The sequence below is a fragment of the Coturnix japonica genome, chromosome Z (assembly GCF_054131305.1).
Source record: "Coturnix japonica strain WE chromosome Z, WE-NBRP24, whole genome shotgun sequence".
Classification (NCBI taxonomy): Eukaryota; Metazoa; Chordata; class Aves; order Galliformes; family Phasianidae; genus Coturnix; species Coturnix japonica.
In genome coordinates this window covers 10,991,405-11,009,745 of record NC_140702.1, presented here as the reverse complement: position 1 = coordinate 11,009,745, position 18,341 = coordinate 10,991,405, and the positions used below count along the sequence as shown (strand labels likewise).

At 36.1% G+C, this 18,341-nt stretch overlaps 1 protein-coding gene across 2 annotated transcripts in view; it reads right to left on the bottom strand.

The window, feature by feature from the left end:
* The window catches only part of LOC107306608 (intraflagellar transport protein 74 homolog), a 29,135-nt gene that overhangs the window by 1,348 nt on the left and 9,446 nt on the right, over positions 1 to 18,341 (bottom strand). For both annotated transcript variants that reach the window (XM_085528093.1, XM_085528094.1), the window contains 11 exons: positions 15,369 to 15,507; positions 14,398 to 14,460; positions 13,560 to 13,703; positions 12,900 to 12,940; positions 11,436 to 11,515; positions 9,182 to 9,235; positions 8,299 to 8,396; positions 7,245 to 7,371; positions 3,947 to 4,110; positions 3,235 to 3,360; positions 999 to 1,059 (listed from right to left, as the gene is read on the bottom strand). In XM_085528093.1, coding sequence (XP_085384219.1) covers positions 999 to 1,059; positions 3,235 to 3,360; positions 3,947 to 4,110; positions 7,245 to 7,371; positions 8,299 to 8,396; positions 9,182 to 9,235; positions 11,436 to 11,515; positions 12,900 to 12,940; positions 13,560 to 13,703; positions 14,398 to 14,460; positions 15,369 to 15,507 — 1,097 coding nt within the window. The remainder of the gene's footprint in view (positions 1 to 998; positions 1,060 to 3,234; positions 3,361 to 3,946; positions 4,111 to 7,244; positions 7,372 to 8,298; positions 8,397 to 9,181; positions 9,236 to 11,435; positions 11,516 to 12,899; positions 12,941 to 13,559; positions 13,704 to 14,397; positions 14,461 to 15,368; positions 15,508 to 18,341) is intronic.

Here is an 18,341-nt window from a genome sequence, read left to right as displayed (position 1 = left end):
ATTCACCTACTCCTATCTCAAAGAGCAGCAGGATGCGCAGAGGTCAAAGATACCTGTAATCATAAGGTAGCTAATCTTCTGGCAGGAACCTAAACAGCCAAAGCCATTAGCATTTGGTCTTCATTCCTGAGTACAAAGAACAGTCTAAGCTAATCTAAACCACCTATTATCAGCTGTTTTTCAAGTGAAAAGGCATTTATTTTTTCACTCAAATGAAGTCATTCTACTGGCCTTCAAGTGCTATAACTAAACAAATGCATTTTTTCCATATGCAATTCTAAAGAATTTAAAATGCAAAATATAAAGGAACATAATAAATTCACTATATATACAGAATAAAATACATTTTTTACCAAGAGGTACTAAGACTTTCTCTAAGAATCAGAGCACTCATCTGATATAAGAAATGGGATAGTCGGGGACAGAAAAGGATTAGTCAGGGACAGCGGAATGTACCTCTAATTAGCACCATGTAATGATGGAGAAGCACTACAGTTCTCCCACCTAAGCCTATTTTGCAGCTAAGGCATCTCCTTGTCATATTGTATCACTTTGACCTTATTTTTCCCCCCTACTGCACATTTACGCTTTTATATAATAAGAAATATTTAAAATGCGTGAAATCTGTTGTTTACTTTCTTATCATTTACCACGTCACATACGTTTTAAAACAATGATATGCTTGATGGACAAATTCAGACCACACAGACATAAAAATTCTCTTTGTAAGAAACCTGATGGCACAACTGACCCCACAGGAAGAAGGTGAGTCTGCAAAGATGAATCTTGAAATTCAGGGCGCATTAAAGTTTCAGGCAATGCACACAAGTTTTGCTCTTTATAACAGCTGCCATAGAACTAGATATTTGCGAAGCACAGCCTTTCCCGCCCTTCTCTGCTCCCCATTCCGTCCTGTCTTATTTTGCTGGAGGAAACAGACTTCTTCCTCAATTACTGCAGTGTGGGAATTTCACTGTATTTCTTAAATAAAAGGATACATTCCTTCATCATAAAGTTATTTTGCTCGAGGTGCTGCCACTTCCTCTCCAAGTTTGTAAGCTGGAAAACAAAAAAAACAAGAGCCAGAAATGAAAATAATTCCACATCTACCTTGCACAAAGAATCAGTCAAAAATGCTTCAGTGCTTTGCAGTCTAACACCTGATAAGATGAAGGTTACTTCACAAGAAAACCAAGCCAAACAAACAAACCCTACGGCAAAATGATTTTTAAGCTGCCAGTGATTAATCTGTATATAATTTAGCACCTCATACATTTGTTGCTATTTATGTGGAATCGCTGCATATATTGTCATTAGTACTTGGAAAAAAACCAAACCAAACCAAACCAAAACAACAAACAGACTCGAGACTGCAGTTATCCAGGTAAATGTCAATCTGAGGTAAAAAGATAGATGCTACAGGGAGATATTAATACTCATACTTTGTATCGTTAAAATGATCTCTTCTTAAAATCAGTAAGATCTGAAATCACCAAAGATAAAATATTTCCTGACACTGCCTTGGACTTTCAGCTACAGGGAAGAAACTTCCTTTCTTCCATAGTTAAGTTTCCTGTCTGATGCCAGAAGCTGTGATAAGAACAGAGCTGCAGAGAGAAGATTGTAGGAGCGTGGGTTAACTGCTGGCACTTCTTCAATACATTCTGCATCAACAGGAAACTAATGTGGACATTCTATCGATGGCTGCTTCCTTACAATAGGATTTTATAGTATTTGTTCTTCTGATGCTACTGTTCAAGATTCTGCATTTCAAGATATGCAGATGTTATTTCTAAATACAAAAAACACAAACCATTCTGAGACTAATATTGTACTTCTGTGGAAACTACAGCAAGAATTTAGAACCAATTGCTACATTTTACTTACGAGACTGTTTTTAAGCTGGAAGATAGGAAACAATTGCTATCTTACTCAAATCACTGGTTTTCTAGTGCACTGGTTCTCAGCACTTATGGCAGACATTTATTTGCATGGTATTTCTGGCCAACAGTCTTTACTGCACCTTTGTAGATGTACCTACCTACAACACAGCTAAGAACAGAGACTAGTTTTAAAGCCCTCTGTGACACATATCAAAGGAAATCCTCAGTGCATCTTTGTACCAGTTCCTTGAAGGTTAGAACTTAACACTGCTTGCAAAATAACCCAAAATGCTTCTGAAGACTTGATGCATATCAACTAATCAGCTGCTGCCAGTTTTGTCCTAGTGACATTCACACATACGAGATAAAAAGCAAAGAAGCAAATCCTTTTTGCGCAGAAATGGAACAGCCGCAGCTTAATGAACTGAAAAAATAACGTACAATTACTAATTTATCTAATTGTTTTTGGCATCACTCTGCAAAAAGTATCTTAAAGCTATCAAGTATCTAAAATCTGATTTTGGTATTAAAAGCACAGTATCATGAAGTTTTGCAGAATCTCATATATGACTTTGAAGATCTGTATCATCATCAAACAATCGCATAATAGATGTGTAATATATATCTTTCTGATTGGAGCCACCTTCGTGTCTTCACTTGTTTGATCCATAAAGTTTCTGCTTACTGACTTAGAACTTAGTAAGTTCTCAATAACCTACAACAGTAAAACTGAGTAAAACAGAGAGAAAATAAAATAATCTGGGAAATGGCATTTGTTTATTTTGAGGTCACCCATTTCCCTTCTGTGCATCGACACCTCTATGCCAGTGAAGTTCTTTTGCCAAAATGATAAGAATTAATGAGAGCATTTAATGGAATCAAAGAATCAAAGCTGCTCACAAGTTTGAAAACAGCTTCCTTCGTGGTTCACTTCCAAAATGTATAAATACACTGAAGTTGCTTAGGCCTAAGGAAGCCCATAAGCTCAAAATATTGCCAGAAGCACAAGGAGTGAAAGAAGAGTACAGGTTGCAAAGAAAAAACTTATCAGCATAACTTCAGAAAGGAAAGTTATCTGATCCAAATAGTGGGAATTTTGTTTTCTCTTTACTTTCTTCCTAAATGAGACTGATGCTCACTAATTTTGAAATCCAAAGCTTTCAATAAATTTATCAGCACAGTATCAATTTCTGTTTAAAATCAGAAAATTCAGCTGTGCGTTTTCAATGCATTCTTTTAATTCTTTCTGAGGAGGAACAAACTCATTCGGTTCATACAATGCTTCATGTGTATGAGGGAATGAAACAGTGATATAAACAACAGAAGTGAAGATTTGTAGCTCGAGCTGTACCTGCGAATATGTCTCATTCTCCTGCAGCTCTCTCTTTAGGGTCTCATATTCTGCATTCAAGGTTTCCATTATTTTCTTGAAACCATGGCTAAGTTTGGTTAATTTTTCCTTGTCCTCCTGTAGTCTCTAGTTGAAAAAGAAATACAAACAGATGAATGGGTGAATTCATTTGCTTTGGGCTATAGACAAATTATTTTCATTCAACTTTCGAAATGGTAACTTTTTCTCCTTTTAGAACAAGACCCTACACCTAAATAAGTCACATTACTTTTATGTAAACAGTGCATACCCTATCACAATGAAAGCAGTTATGAACAAGTTGTGAGCCTAGACAGTGCTGTACCTGAATAAGTACAAACACTGACCTTAAGAACTCGTAGGAAATTTAGTGCCAGTGAAACAAGAACTGCTCTACGTGGAGTTTGTTTTCAAGCAAATTAAGGACAACATAATTATTTCCCCTTTTTTGTGCAAGTTTGGTTTAGTTTGCTAAATTCAAGCTTACAGGTAGTCATTAGTTACAGCAGAAAAGATCAGAAGAATTAGTAAAATAAAAGGGAAGTTCTGTGGGAAGGAAGTTATCGGAAGGTATTCAGCCCATTGCCTGCCACAAGTACCTAGTTACTATGTCTGGATTACAGTTTTCTAAGTACTTGACAACAAAAAATCCCTACATATTCTGTATAATTCCAACCTTCACTCCTATTGTTACCTTTTCCTTCTCTTCTCCTGATGCTTTCAGAGCTGGCAAATCCTTATAAACTTCCAGTTCAGCTGTGGTTTGTTCAATTCTCTCTTTAAGGGAAGCCAGTTCATCAGTCATCTTGCTCTCCAGAAGTTCCATCTTCTGCAGGTCCATTTGCAGCTTCTGACTCTCTGTAACACAATCACTAGTGATTTTTTATGTGAGCAATATAAAGAGTTCCTGCATCTCCCCGATTTTGAAAGTACAAAATTCAATCTCTACAACCATTCTGTACTCCAGACTAATAAATTATTGTATCATATTCCCTGAGTGAAGAATAATGGAAATACTGTGATTTTCTGTATCACAGTATGGTATTTCTCTTTTAAAGTTCCTAGTAGCATCTGTCAATTAGAAGTTTTAAAGCAGCACGAAAATGAGCATGAGAGAACATACAGCATTTTCTTCTGACAGTTGGATAGAAAGGAGCAATAGGGATACAGGAAACAAAAGGAGTTAGGAGCACATAATGAATAGATGGGGTAGATTTTTATTTGGACAGCTATCTGACTTCTCATTCCTGTGTTTTCCTTACAGCCTTGAAAGTTTAAACACATGGATATGCAGTCTTACATGACAGAGCTGTGTCTAACTCAGAATATTAATAATGCAGACCTTTCTGAATTCTAAAGCATCAGGCAAAGTGAGATATTGGAAGGAGTGAGATAGCACAAAAAGCCTGGCGTAGGCTGAGCATCATACTCCACGTTCAGTTTTGTGCTGAATCACTAGGAACAGAATAGGAATATTTTTCTCCCAACTTAACCAGTGCAGTAGAGAACACTACAGCAGAAGGAAGTGAAAATGCACGTGTGAAAGAGGAAGAGCTGACTTTTCCAGAAACTGTGGTTATGTTTTTCTTAGCAGAATTGTATGGGAAAATCTCACCTCATCAAAACCTTAATAAAACTAGATTTTGGGATTCATTTTTCCTCCTCTGTAGTTATGCCACAAATGCATTTCTTTAGAGTGAAATATAGGATTCAACATTCTTTGCCCACAGTAATGAATTAAATGAATAAATTAAAAAACAAAACAACGCAAGCCAAGGTTTTTATGGTGAACATGCCAATACCCAGAAGAACCTACTTCCACAAGGTAAAGCTGAATATATATATATATATATATATGTAAAAGCCATTTATATTAATTCTAAAAAGTTCCATTCTGGCAAGAAGGAGGATACAAAAATAAACGGTTGGAACTGCTTTGGTTGTCTTTGATTCAATGTTTATGCATCCTTCCAACATAAAGGACTTAAAAGAACACTTTCTAGAATATTTTATAACTGCTTATACTTGCTGGTGACTGGTACTGGCAGCATCAGACCCCAAAGCGAAACTGAATAGAGCACCACACGATTTCTCTTGTTTCTACGGAACTGGTGGTTTAAAAACAAATGCTTTTGAACCTCTATAAACCAGAGCTTTAGCGTGAAAACCACCAGAAAGTAAAAGTATATAAAGTATTCAAATGAGAGGGAAATAGCTGTAAAATATCTTTGAATACCTACTTAGACCAAATCACAACACTTTCACTTTTAATACAGTTGTGCCAATATAGTATTTTATTCCTTTAAAATTACATGTAGTTGACTTAATGGAATTCATTTCACATGTAAGGAATAGTGACATCGCACATGTCAGAACACCTGGAAGGACTTTTAGATTCTTCTGCCTGTGTACTGACAAATCGAGGGTGATGCAGCAATGGGCTACTCTTACCCAGTCACAGTGATTGGAGAAAAGGGAAGAAAGCAGAGTGGGTAAATGTTATCCTTATCCAGCAGCAGCCTCAGTGAAAACAAAACAAAACACCAAACTTAAAAAAACCTCACAACTTCTCTTGGGGAAGAGACAGGAAGAGGATGCAGCCCAGTTCCTTCTGATATGCCGTACAGTTGCAGCATCTCACAGGCAGTGTGTACACAGTAGCAAACTCTGTGACCAAACTGTGGTGACCCAGGGAAATGTTTTTGGGAAACTCTGCCACCAGCACTTTTGTTTACTCTTCATGGTTTCCTTTCTTGCATTTTTTTTATATTACTCTGCTGATGGACTTTTTATATCTTAGCTATGGCACGAAAATCCAGGTTTTAATAACAACAAAGTAATCCTGAAGACGACTGTGTTGGAAATCAGGGGCTGGGAAGAACTGAAGCTATACAAACTGAACATTCACTGTATTTTTTACAGAACCCGAAGTTGCTCATTACAGTATCTGTGACTGACTGCTTGTGTTCAGAACTTTACTTCTAAGTTGTTTAAGTTATCTGCTGAAAATTATATACTGCAGCTTCATTCACTCCCCTCACACAGCACGAACTACATTCCTCAATAATTTCTTCTACACTGCCTGTGCTTCCTGATATTGTAAAACATAAGCAAGTGAATACCAATTGAACAACAGCATTATCAATTTCTGTAATATTTTCTGTGTAACAACTTTACAAATATCTGCTTTGCTGTTACAACTTAGGCTCCTGTTTTGAAAATTACTACCCAGCACAGAATGTAACAGCCTTCTAACAAAAAGAATTATGGCTCTTCATACCTACCCCTTCATTTCAGCCAAACAAATAAGGAAAAGCTTGCTGGACCAATGATGATATTGGCAAAGGCTTAGAATTATAAGAACAATCCCACTCTAGGCAATATTAATCAGGAACTAAATAGATACCTGATGCAGATATTAAAGGAAAGTACTGTCTGCTTTTTGAAACTCCAAGTAAGGTCCTGCAAATTCCTAAAATTTAAGCACTTGAGTATTTCCAAAATGAAGTAAAAAATTAATATTCACCTAGCAAAATCAAAGCCTGAGAAGGTGAATTTGAGGTATTCACCACTGTTAATTCTTCCCTGGGACAGACCCTATTAGAAAACCAGTCTGTGTCTAAGTGCTACTAAGAACTACATTTACAAACAACACGAGTTAGATAACTTACAAAACGTTTGACGATTGTGTAAGAAAATTATTTCAAGGTGAATATTAATAACATCAGACTTTTAGCCTATGGAACTTTATGCAGATATATTAAAATATATCTGTTTAACATACACTTGAGCAAACAAGCTGATGATTTATAGTTAAGAATAAGCAAAATACTTTTGAGAAATATAAATAAACTGTTACTCACATGAGTTTAAATTTATCAACCTGACACAGTGTTTCACAAGATTTGCAGATCGTATTATTATTAATGTAACAACTTAGGTCATTTTTAGCTTTTAAAGGAATGGATTTGAAAACCCATTACTGATCTCACCTGTAATCAGATACTTAGCAGTGTTCTGTGACTTCTGCATTTCAGATGATTTGAAAGTCAGGTCTTCCTGCATAATCTTCAGCTCTTGGCTGGTAACAGATGAAATTTGTTTCATACGGTTCACATTCTGTGAATGACCAACAACAAGAATACACTTTGAATACACAAATGTTAACTGGACAACTGAAAAGCTCCTGTCTATTACTTGGCTTTTGCACTACAAAGACTGAAGCAGTGGAACGATTTAAATGTAAAGAGTTTTCATTCTGTCAGTTCTCAGTAAAAGATGCACTGCTAAATCAACAAAGATTAAACAGAAGTACATCTTTTCAGTTTTAAGGATAAATTGTGTTGCCATATCAAACTCTTCTAAAGCAAATGTTACTGCCTAACACATTCCTTACAGTGTACTAAACTGGAACAAGAGACAATGAATTGATATTATTTGATATTATCAAAACAACATTACTCAGCTGAAAGATTTCTGTAGCAAATAAAAAATATACAGGAAGCAAAAATGTTATCAGGAAAAATGATTCGAAAGTGCAAAGAAAGGCAGACTGCAAAGGGGGGCAATTTTCAAAGTATTTACATTAAATATGACACAGCAGGGTATACCAGACATAATTAAATACATCAGAGAGAACTGGAATATTACCAGTTTTACTGGTTAGTGGTGACAATGCACCTTTGAACTGAGATGTACAGACTTTATGTAAACAAAGCACCGCTGCAGTTCTATTCCAAAATGTTTATTATGAATAGAATAATGGTAATTACAGCACATACAGTACTTACATATGCACTGTTTTTTCTGGTCACAAATATTACCAAACATTCTGAAGTCTTTCCCCAGAAATAAAGAGAAATTAAATACATATTTTTACTACAGCTGTATCTGGTATTTTGTGTGGTTTGGTAATCCTAAAAGATTATTACGCAGATACTTACTGCGAAGAAAATATTAAAAACATCATCTTGCTATATCCATTAATTCTACTGCTCCATGTTTCTGAACGCCTAGATTCCAAAAGAACAAGAGAAATGCTCTTACCCTACTTGAGTGTTCCAGGAGTGCAATAATACTGGCTTCTTTTTGGGCCTTTCTCTCCAGTTCCTGAGCCTTCAGCTCTTCAAAAGTTTCCAGAAAATCTACATATCAACAAACATGATAAAGCAGGTTGCTGTTTACAGGGATACAGCGTAAGCCCTTGGAGTTCTCTCTTAAAGCTTTATTTTAAACTGATATGATAGACATTTTCAGACAGACTACTTTGAGACCAGCAGTCTACTGAAAAAGCAGGTGCTACGGTCTTTGAAACCTGTCAAGTGGTTGCAATGAAAAACAGCCATTTTTTCTCCCTATACACACATTTGCCTAATGACACAAGGTCACCGTGAGGTGTAAGGTGAGGGTTTCCATTCCAGGGGACAGGACTTTCATCACCATCACATCTGATACTTATTTGAATGTCCAGCCCAATGCTTGCTGGTCTTCATTTTTCTGAAAGCTACCTACATAAGCAACGAACTAATGGAAGCGGGTAACTTTATTGTCTCCAATGGCTTCCACTAAATAACAAACTCTGATAAGGACATGAAATTCTTAAACACCTGGCATCATCTCTTTCTTGTTAATGTCTTTTTGCTACTTTTCCGTGGTCATTCTTGTAAGCGTGTAGGTGAATCTGACAAGACAGCTGCAGTGTGTTCCTATGAGATCTCTGATGTTTGATGGGAAGCTCTGAAACTCGCTTTGAGTATTTGTGAATGTGTTGCAAGCCTTAAGATATCAATTACCTTGTTCCGAGAGAGATTATAAACTTCTATGCAAAGACCAGGAGGTAACTTCTCATTAGCTCTAAATCTGTTAACAATACAAGAGAGTCTGTATTTTAATGGAATTAGGTCTAACTTAAGTATATCAGATAACTTACTGTCTATGTTTACTTCTCTCTTCTTCAGCTCCTCATATTTCCAGTTTTCCTCACCTACAAGAAATGTATCATTCAATTAACATTTTATCATCTCAGTCCTGGATCCCCTTAGGTAGGAAAAAACACTGATTAAAAAATAATCGTAATGTGTAAAAAGTAGAGAATTCATTCAGTGTCACTTAATATTGTCACATTGGTTGGTTAATAATACATACACTTATACTAAAAAAGATAATTATCTTAATAAACCATTCTCCATGCAATTTTAAAAACCTTTTAGAAGTGAGGATTTTTGATAAATAACGGTAGGATAAGTACTTGGTTTGAAAAAGGAAGCTGGCAGGATTGTTCTGAAGTAAGGTGAATTTCAGTACTAGAAAAAGTGCTCTTCTGTCCTTGGGTACCACGATTTGTTAAACTTCTTCAGCTTTGTTTAACATATTGGCCATTTCAATGACACTGTCCTCTAACAAAATGGACTTTCATTAGGACATGCAACCTCTAAGCTACAGCACAAGAATCTCATGGAAATAAGTGGGGAAACTCTGCAAGTTGTATTCTGTTGACTCTCTTCCGTTGTCACACACCCCATTCATGTACACAGTCAGGTTACATGTTATGCATTTCTATAAATATGCTATAGGTACACAATTCTTCTGCTGAAAATGGATGATCATTGTGATCCTTTTCAACCCTGATATGACATGATTACTAGCACAACATCAGCACAGACGGATTGTGAGGTATGAACATACCAGCAGCAATCTCAAACATCAGGACAGTCAAACTCTGAAAGCAAATGCTTTCCCAGTCAAACATATTGCCCCTTTCATAGATATACAAGACATTTGACTATCCCTTATCTATTATACTGGAGTAGACTTGGTGGAACCCACTTATAGCTACTTGCAGGTTGCAACTGATGTGCTTTAAATTGAGAATCGAAGTATTATCACAAAATCACAGAATTGTAGGGGTTGGACGGGACCTCTAGAGATCATCGAGTCCAACCCCCCTGCTAAAGCAGGCTCCCTACACCACGTCACACAGGTAGGTGTCCAGGCGGGTCTTGAATATCTCCAGAGAAGGAGACTCCACCACCTCCCTGGCAGCCTGTTCCAGTAATTATTCCAATATTATAGAATCATTATGGTTGGAAAAGACCTCTAACATCAGGAAGTCCAACCATTAACCCATCAGCACCATGCCTACTAAAACACCATCCCATGGGCAGAGCCTTATCTGGAGACGTTCAGCTCCACTGGGGTAGTACCAACATTCCTCTGTCCCAAGTTCTCCTATATGACATCTTTCTTGCTATTTCAGCTATTATTAGGAGAAAATCACCCTTTTCAGAAGCCAGCTCTAAAGCTAAGCCCTTCCTGGTCCTCACATAAAGTCCGGAATGAAATTTACGGCCTGCAGTGCCTTCTGCTGAATGACCCTTTCTACATTACTTTTTAAGCACATCTGCTGTTTTTAGAATGGCAGACTTTCTCCAATAATACAGTGACAAACTGATACTCAATAAATTATTACAAGTAAGATGACAAGGTAGCTTTATTCTTCATATCCCGACTGCTGCTTAATATGTTGATGGAGAGCAAGTGCCTTCTCCTACATGTTCTTTAAATCCTGTTTTCCAACAGATAGTTTGTGTTTTTTTCTAGAAAGGTGAAGGAAGTACAAACTAGTAATGAATGACTACATGTAAATCTAACTGTAAGTTGTGTATTTCTTTCACAACTATAACTTTCAATGCTAGTACAAATCCAGATATAGCAGCCTGATATGCTACAGCAGTTGCAATCTGGAGTTAAACTTCGAAGCTAACACCATTTTTAGGCAACTCCCAAGCTCTCCATACTGACATCAACACAAGAAGTTCATAAGACAGATAAAAAAATAGTTAAGTTCTTACTGCTTTGCATATTAGCATTAGTTTAAACATTCTCAATTCCACATTCACTGATAAAAAAATGGGTCAGAAAACCAGACAGTTGTACTACTGTTAATTCGGTAGTTTTACCAATCAAACAAACTTGGTGAATGCCAACATGACAACACTACATTATCATTTCTTGCTTTCTCAGCTTCTCGTTTTTCAGCTTCTCTGAAAAGAGAAGTCTGCAGCTGTAGACACACGCCCATTGCTGAACAGTGAATATTTGCATGAGCACAGAAGTTTCATGAATGTATGTCATGGTATATTTTCCAGATGCAGCTTTGCATCACCTACCATCAGTGATCCTACCTTGATGTTTCTCCAAATCCATATCGAGTTGTTGAATAACATTTTTAAAATGGTTTGTTTTCTTTCTTACTTCTGCCAGCCTAATAAACAGATAATGAAATCCAAAGTTAAAACTGCTTTGTAAATTACATTTCTTTTTAAAACACAGAGAGAAGTATTAGAATCAAACCAGCAAAACATAGTTTCTCAAATGCAAAATAACATTAAAATTACTGTTATTATAAGAGGTGTATGTAATCTGTCTAATCTACGATATCAGTAGATGAGTAGATATCAGTAGATATTGATCAGTATATCAGTAGATCAGTATCAGTGCTGTTGCTCATTTTAATTAAAAACATTTTTTGTGAGCCATCAGTAGCTTTTCTCTTACTCAACTGACCCCTCTGCTGGCTGCAATGCAGTTTTGCAAGAGATGCAATGAAATCAGCAAACCACAACAAAATTACCTTTTCAAATGAAAAAAACAGGTATGTGATCACTAAAATCTTCTAAGCAATTGCCAAATTAAACAGTGTATCAGATAATCAGTCAAAACGGGAAAGAAAGCTTCCTCGGAAACATTTTTCTGTAACCTCTCACACACAATTCTCTGTTAGCATTTATTGTGAAGAATTCTGTTAAATCACTTATCAACCAAAAGTTGTCAAAGTATTAAAAATTAACCAGTGGTTAAAATCAGTAATGTTGCTTAGAATGATTTTCAACTGTTTTTAGGACAGTTAAAGTATCATCTCAAATCTTCTGTGAAGAGAAAGAAAATCATAACGCTCAAAATCACAAAAATTAACACGTGTATAAGGCAAACTAGAGGCAATGGCTGCGCCAGGGGCGATTCAGGCTGGACATTAGGAAATATTACTTCTTGGAAAGGGTAGTCAGGCATTGGAATGCACTGCCCAGGGAGGTGGTGGAGTCACCGACCATGGGAGTGTTCAAGAAACGTTTGGATGTGGTGTTGAGGAATATGAGATAGCTGGGAAGTATTGGTAATGGTTGGACTAGATGATTTTCTAGGTCTTTTCCAACCTTGATAATTCTGTGGTTTTGATTCTGTGAAACCACCAAAAAGATGTAGTATCCAAGAACCAAGAAGTAATGCCCAGTTACTCTTCAATATTGAAATCTGTGTAATCAACTTTGTAACTCTAAAGTCTTAAGAAAGCATAACAAAAACTTAAACACGTCTACAATGGATAGCTCTTTAGGGATGAATGTGTTTTTCAACCTTAAAGAAATTTATGTCACTGCTATTAAGAATCTGTTGTTCCTGATGAATGTTTGAAACAATAAGAAATGTTTTATGCAGACGTAAACTGTGGATCACTATAAAAATTATTTAGCTGAAGCAGGATATATACTGTTCCCTGGGGAAGATTAACACCTGTGGAGGTTGCAGCATGTGATGAATTCAATTTAGTGGCTAAATGAAATGTGTAGCAACAAAAGAATGGGATTACTCACAGTCTTTCCATGCTTGCTATTTCTTGATTATCCTCTTTAACCTGTAAAGAAGCAAAACTTTGGAAGATGAAGTAAAATCTACAAATAAAGAAAGGAAAAGTCTATAAAATTAATTTTTAATTCGTTACAGCAGAGAATAGATTTGGCATGTGAAAACTTGCTGCCATGTTATTCAACAACAGTTCTTCAATGAAGAAAACTGGTATAATCTATGTCTTTCAAGTGCTTCTTTGCTTTCTGAATACTCTCTTAACTATATCATATACCCAATAGTAATGTTCAGTATGATAATCCATGTATGAAAGGCCATATAATACAGTGAAGTTCCTTGTAAACTAACAAACTTCTCTTTGATGAGTACATCTCAAAATGATACTGTCTGGAGTTATGCTGTAATATGGCTCAATAGGATCAGGTTTCTTCACACAAATAGAAACGAACTGGAAAAAGTCAACCAGCTGAAAAGTTGGCTGTGTCAATTTTGTTTTAGATGAATTTGAAACACCTCTTCATTCCTTCATGTATGTAATTCCATGGTTTGCGCTAGTTCAAGAGCTAATAATGACAATACTCAAAGAGAAGGGTGTTCAAATATTCTCATTCCATAATATACCAGTTGACTCAGAGATTCCACTAAATGATATGATTTTATGTTCTTGCCTGTTTTAGTAATCTCTCCCTTTCCTCCTGTGGAGATTCCATGCTCTCTTCCTCAGCAATCATTTGATTCCGACGTTCTTCAAGCTCACTAAGCTTTTCATACATCTGCACTGCCTCCATTTTCACAGGGGAGCATGCTATTTCCTGTTATGAAAAACAAAGCACCTACTATCAACTTCCAGGCTACAAAAGAACACTGCAGAAATTATGCTCCAATTAAACAATACTGCTCATTGTCTGAAAGTGAAGCTTGATCGTTACAAATAGTAGAGAGGTAGTATAAAGAATGTACTCTACAATCTAGGGTCAATGTTGCATTTTTTTGAGTGAAATATACCAGTCAGTATTTCTTGCTCTAGGAGTTCATCCTCCAACATTCTGAGTACGCTTGCTATTATTTTATAATTTCTAAGGGAACACAAACCATACACAGAGTATTCCAAAGGACTTCAAAACGTTTGCAAATATTCTAAAATGATACTTGTGGAAGACAGACATGACTATATATTTCAGTTTACAGATCCTTGTGTATCTGTCAGGAAGCTAATGTGAGACGCTTTTCGTTTAGTAATTTAATAATTTAAATAGTAATTTTATATTAATAAATTTAATAATATAAAAATAACTTTTTTTAAAAAAAGTTGTTTATCTGGGAGAAAAAATATCCGAGCAGGTACTGCTTTAAATTTCAAACTCAAATGCCACTTGAAGCACAATGTGAAAGAAGAAAATCATCCTCCCACTTTATGTTTAACACATTATGTTATTTTTATGTATTATGTTTTTACACTGGAGTTCCATGAACATTGGTACTCAAGCTTGTTTTTATCATACATACATCTCTCAGAGACGCCTCCTTTATGCTTAGTGCATCCAGTTCCTGCTGTTGAGCAAATAATTCCTAAACAGGAAAAAAATCCAAGATTTAGATTAAAATTACTACTCAATTAAATTACTTTTCATTCTGTAGTCTAGTATCCAGAAGACGCCATGAAACATCATCTTGCTTCTCCAACTTGCTTACATATACATATATAATATTCACTTAAGAACTCTTACTTGTTGTTGGGCAATAACCAAAAAATGTTTGCCCTTTTTGCTGCCTTTTTCTTAAAATCAACACTGAGAGGAGAGTTTATCATTCCTGTTTTAGAATTTAATGTTAGATTTAAAAACCTGAACTAGCCACCACAGCTTATTCATGGTGAAGAGACAGGTAGGTCCTGAGTAATGATTCAGCTCGAGATAGCTGGGAAGCACTAGCCTTAAAAGATGTTATTCCCCATATAGACTATGTAACAGAGCCTTCTATGACTGCATGCTGAAGCTCAATGAAGTTATTCCAACCCTTACTGCTTTCGTTAACATTAGAATTAGTGGAACAGTGAAAATGTTAGAAGGCACAGTGTGCTGTTATCATACATCCATACACACAACGAGATGCACAAAAAATGTGTCAGATTTATTTTTGTGCACAGGATGAAAAAATTTTGCTTTAGCAAATGAAAAACCACTGTGATTACTTTTTACCTTTTGTTCACTTTTCACATGGGGTTGAGCACCTAAACACTACAGAAGACTTAAAATCTACGTGTCAGTCTCCAAATTCGAAAAGAAAATGATGAACAGAATTTGTTCCTAAGAAACACTAACATGTAACATATTTCTTTTATATTTTTCAGGCACTCAGTATACTGCAAAGTTTGTTATTGTATTACTCGGTTTTTAATTTAATATTTAAATTGAACCTAAAATGTATGGAGCCAGACTAAGAAACGTTTTAGGTTAAACACTAATAAATAAACCAACCCCAGACAGCTTTTCATTCTCAGCCTTCATCTCCATATATGTAACTTGATCTTCCTCAGTCATGCCTTTTATTATGTCATCTGCTGCAACTTTTTCACGTTCGATATCTTCTTCCACAGCTTGAATGAACTTTTCTGTGCTGTAAGAACAGTACATTTTTGTGACTTTTAGTAAACTACTACTACAACTGCTTTTCCAGCCCCACTGATGTAAAAAGCAGAAGACACATTACAGAGCAATACCTTCACCTCCAACAAGTCTCTAGTTTTCAAACACGATGTGGACTCTGGGATAGACTCCTCAGTTCCTCTATGAGACTAGAAACGAATGACTTAGCTCTTATGCTTTCTCTGGTAGTGGTGTTTTAAAGAAAGTTGAATCTCAGTGCTCTTTAGAGAGGCAATAAAAATATAAGCAGTGGCTGTCCCAAAGGATTCATTATTCAAGATAGCACAACGCTAAATTAAGGAAACGGAAACAGGATTGAGACTTGGAAGTCACAATACATTATGACACATTAAGTAAATAAATAAATAAATAAGTAAAAATTGAAGCATCGGTAACACAAATAAGAGCTACTGAAGTAAAAAGGTTTCTACTCAGCTACATACTTGAGAATGGAGAATGAAAGAAGGCAAATCCTGTTCTAGTTTCCCGCTATGCACTGGGCAGAATGAAGCTTGCAGAAGGAGCATCGTTAGGAGAAAAAATTAGTGGACGCAGTGTTTGTGTATGACTTCATAATATTTATTTGCATATTAACATGCTTTCAGATCAGAGCAAGTATCTTCCTTTTCTTCTTAGGGATTTCTTCCCGGCTTACAGACCATGTCCTTAAAAGCCTGTGAACCTTATAAATAATGAACTTGATATATAACACACTCCACAGGTTGGGGTATTTTTTTTTTCAGTGCTGATGTTTCTACAGCACAAGAATTAAAGAGCGACATCAGCAACTATTTAAGCACAGATCTTTACCTCAGTAAGTAAACCCCTCAAAAATTTCTTCATTTCCTGACAACGACATTAAAAAAGTCCAAGTTTTTATCCGTCTCCAACATTTCTTTAAACAACAATCATCCATCTTGCTTGTAAATATCCAGTGGCATTTTAACTCAGTGCTTCCTATATGATCTGGAACTTGACACTTGAGCATGCTACCATCAGGCTTTCCTACTGGCTGCAGAACCAATTAAATTGAGGACGATTATACAAGATTACTCAACCTAGTCAATGTTTTGCTAAGGATATTCCAGTTTCCTTATTTTTTTACATGGCCTGCTTATTCATTAGGTACAAAGGTTGAAAAAAACCAAAGTGCTGTTACACGATAATATTTCTTGTCAGTGCACTGAGAAGTCTGTGTGGGTATATGGTGCTCCAAGAAGCAACAGAAAGGTAAGGCACTTGGCACGTCTTTCTCAACACATAGCAAAGATTTGCTTTTAATGCTTTCTGTTAGACTGAAAATATATATGTATATCTATATATATATCTTGACATACATGAAAAGTTCAGGAATTGCTACACGCCTTGTACATACGAAGTTGTTAAGTACACTGTGCTTCAGTAAAAAACCAGAGTACAGTCTGATTCTCTTCCAAAAAGCAGAGTACCTGATTAAGCAGACCTCACTGCCTCCCAGATCTGCTATTTTCTTATCAAAAGCAACAGGAGTTACATTGCTTTTGAATGGTGCAAGTCTGACACAATCCACCAAGGAAATCTGAACAAAATATTTTGGAGCTGGAAATGAACTTCCTAAGAAAAACCCTAATTTTTCAACAGATGTTAAAGAATGGGTGCTGTGTTTTGACTTGGATGTATTTGCAGTGAATTTTAAGACAGAAAAATGATTTTTCCTATCAATGGCATTCCAGTTACTCAAACATGTTAACTCTTTCTTTGAATTTATGAAAAGCATTTAAGCTAAATTACATAGTTAAACTGAATGTTAGCAACTTACAGACTGAGTACCTTTTAAAAAAATACCCAGTATCTTTTCCCCTCTCTATTACTGACAGTAGGTATTATTTTTTCTTTAAATCTGAAAACTATGATAATGCTATTAATTGTATTTCTAGAAGGCATGGTTAATGTCTGCTCTGTTTCTGAACAGCTTTGAAGAGGTATCTCTGAAGTCCAAATGTTCCCTTAAGTTCCAACTGAAACGCAGTTAATATTGGGAACTTTCAAAAACCAGTGTGCTTTTCACCAGCAATACACAAACTGCCTCCAAAAAGCGTGCAAGACACCAATACAGTCTCTGACTACAACAGTTCCTAATACAGCAACATACTACCACTGCTGTTACTAGTATTCCTCATCCCTGGCACTTACTGTATCTCTCTGTGTTTGATGCAAATTTCCAATAAGTGCAAAAATACACAATGGATCAGAGTAGCACACATTCCTCTTTCAAGGAAGTTTGAAAAGTTTACACAGTGATTCAGACAGGTGAATGAGGTCAGTCCTCAGAGACACAAACACACAGAAGCAATCAGATGTGACCAACCTGCCGGTGACTTCACCTACTCCAAAGCTGTCAAAGGCCTTGCCGCACTCTTTTAAAGGATTGATGGGTTTCTTTATATGGTTTCTAAATCTGACTGGCTGCCTATATTTAGTATTCTTCCTTGTTTGTGTAACTGAGCTGCCTTAAGTAAATCGGACCGTGTAAAATTCAGTGAATACTCTGCAAAAAGTGCTTCAAACAAGGATCTCAGTCCTTGTTTTTTGACCTTCTTTAATCTAGAAGATTGAAATACAGGAAGGAGATACTGAAGTTCAACCAGTCTATTTATTTTTCTCCATGAGACTTCATATACGCAGAAGACTAAAAACATCACAAAAGAGATAATCTCTTCTTAGCATAAAATTGTACTTCAGATCTTGCATAACCATGGATCAATTTAAGCTGTAAACGACAAGATTTGACATTCCTGATTAGATCTTGCAAATGATGACCAGTTA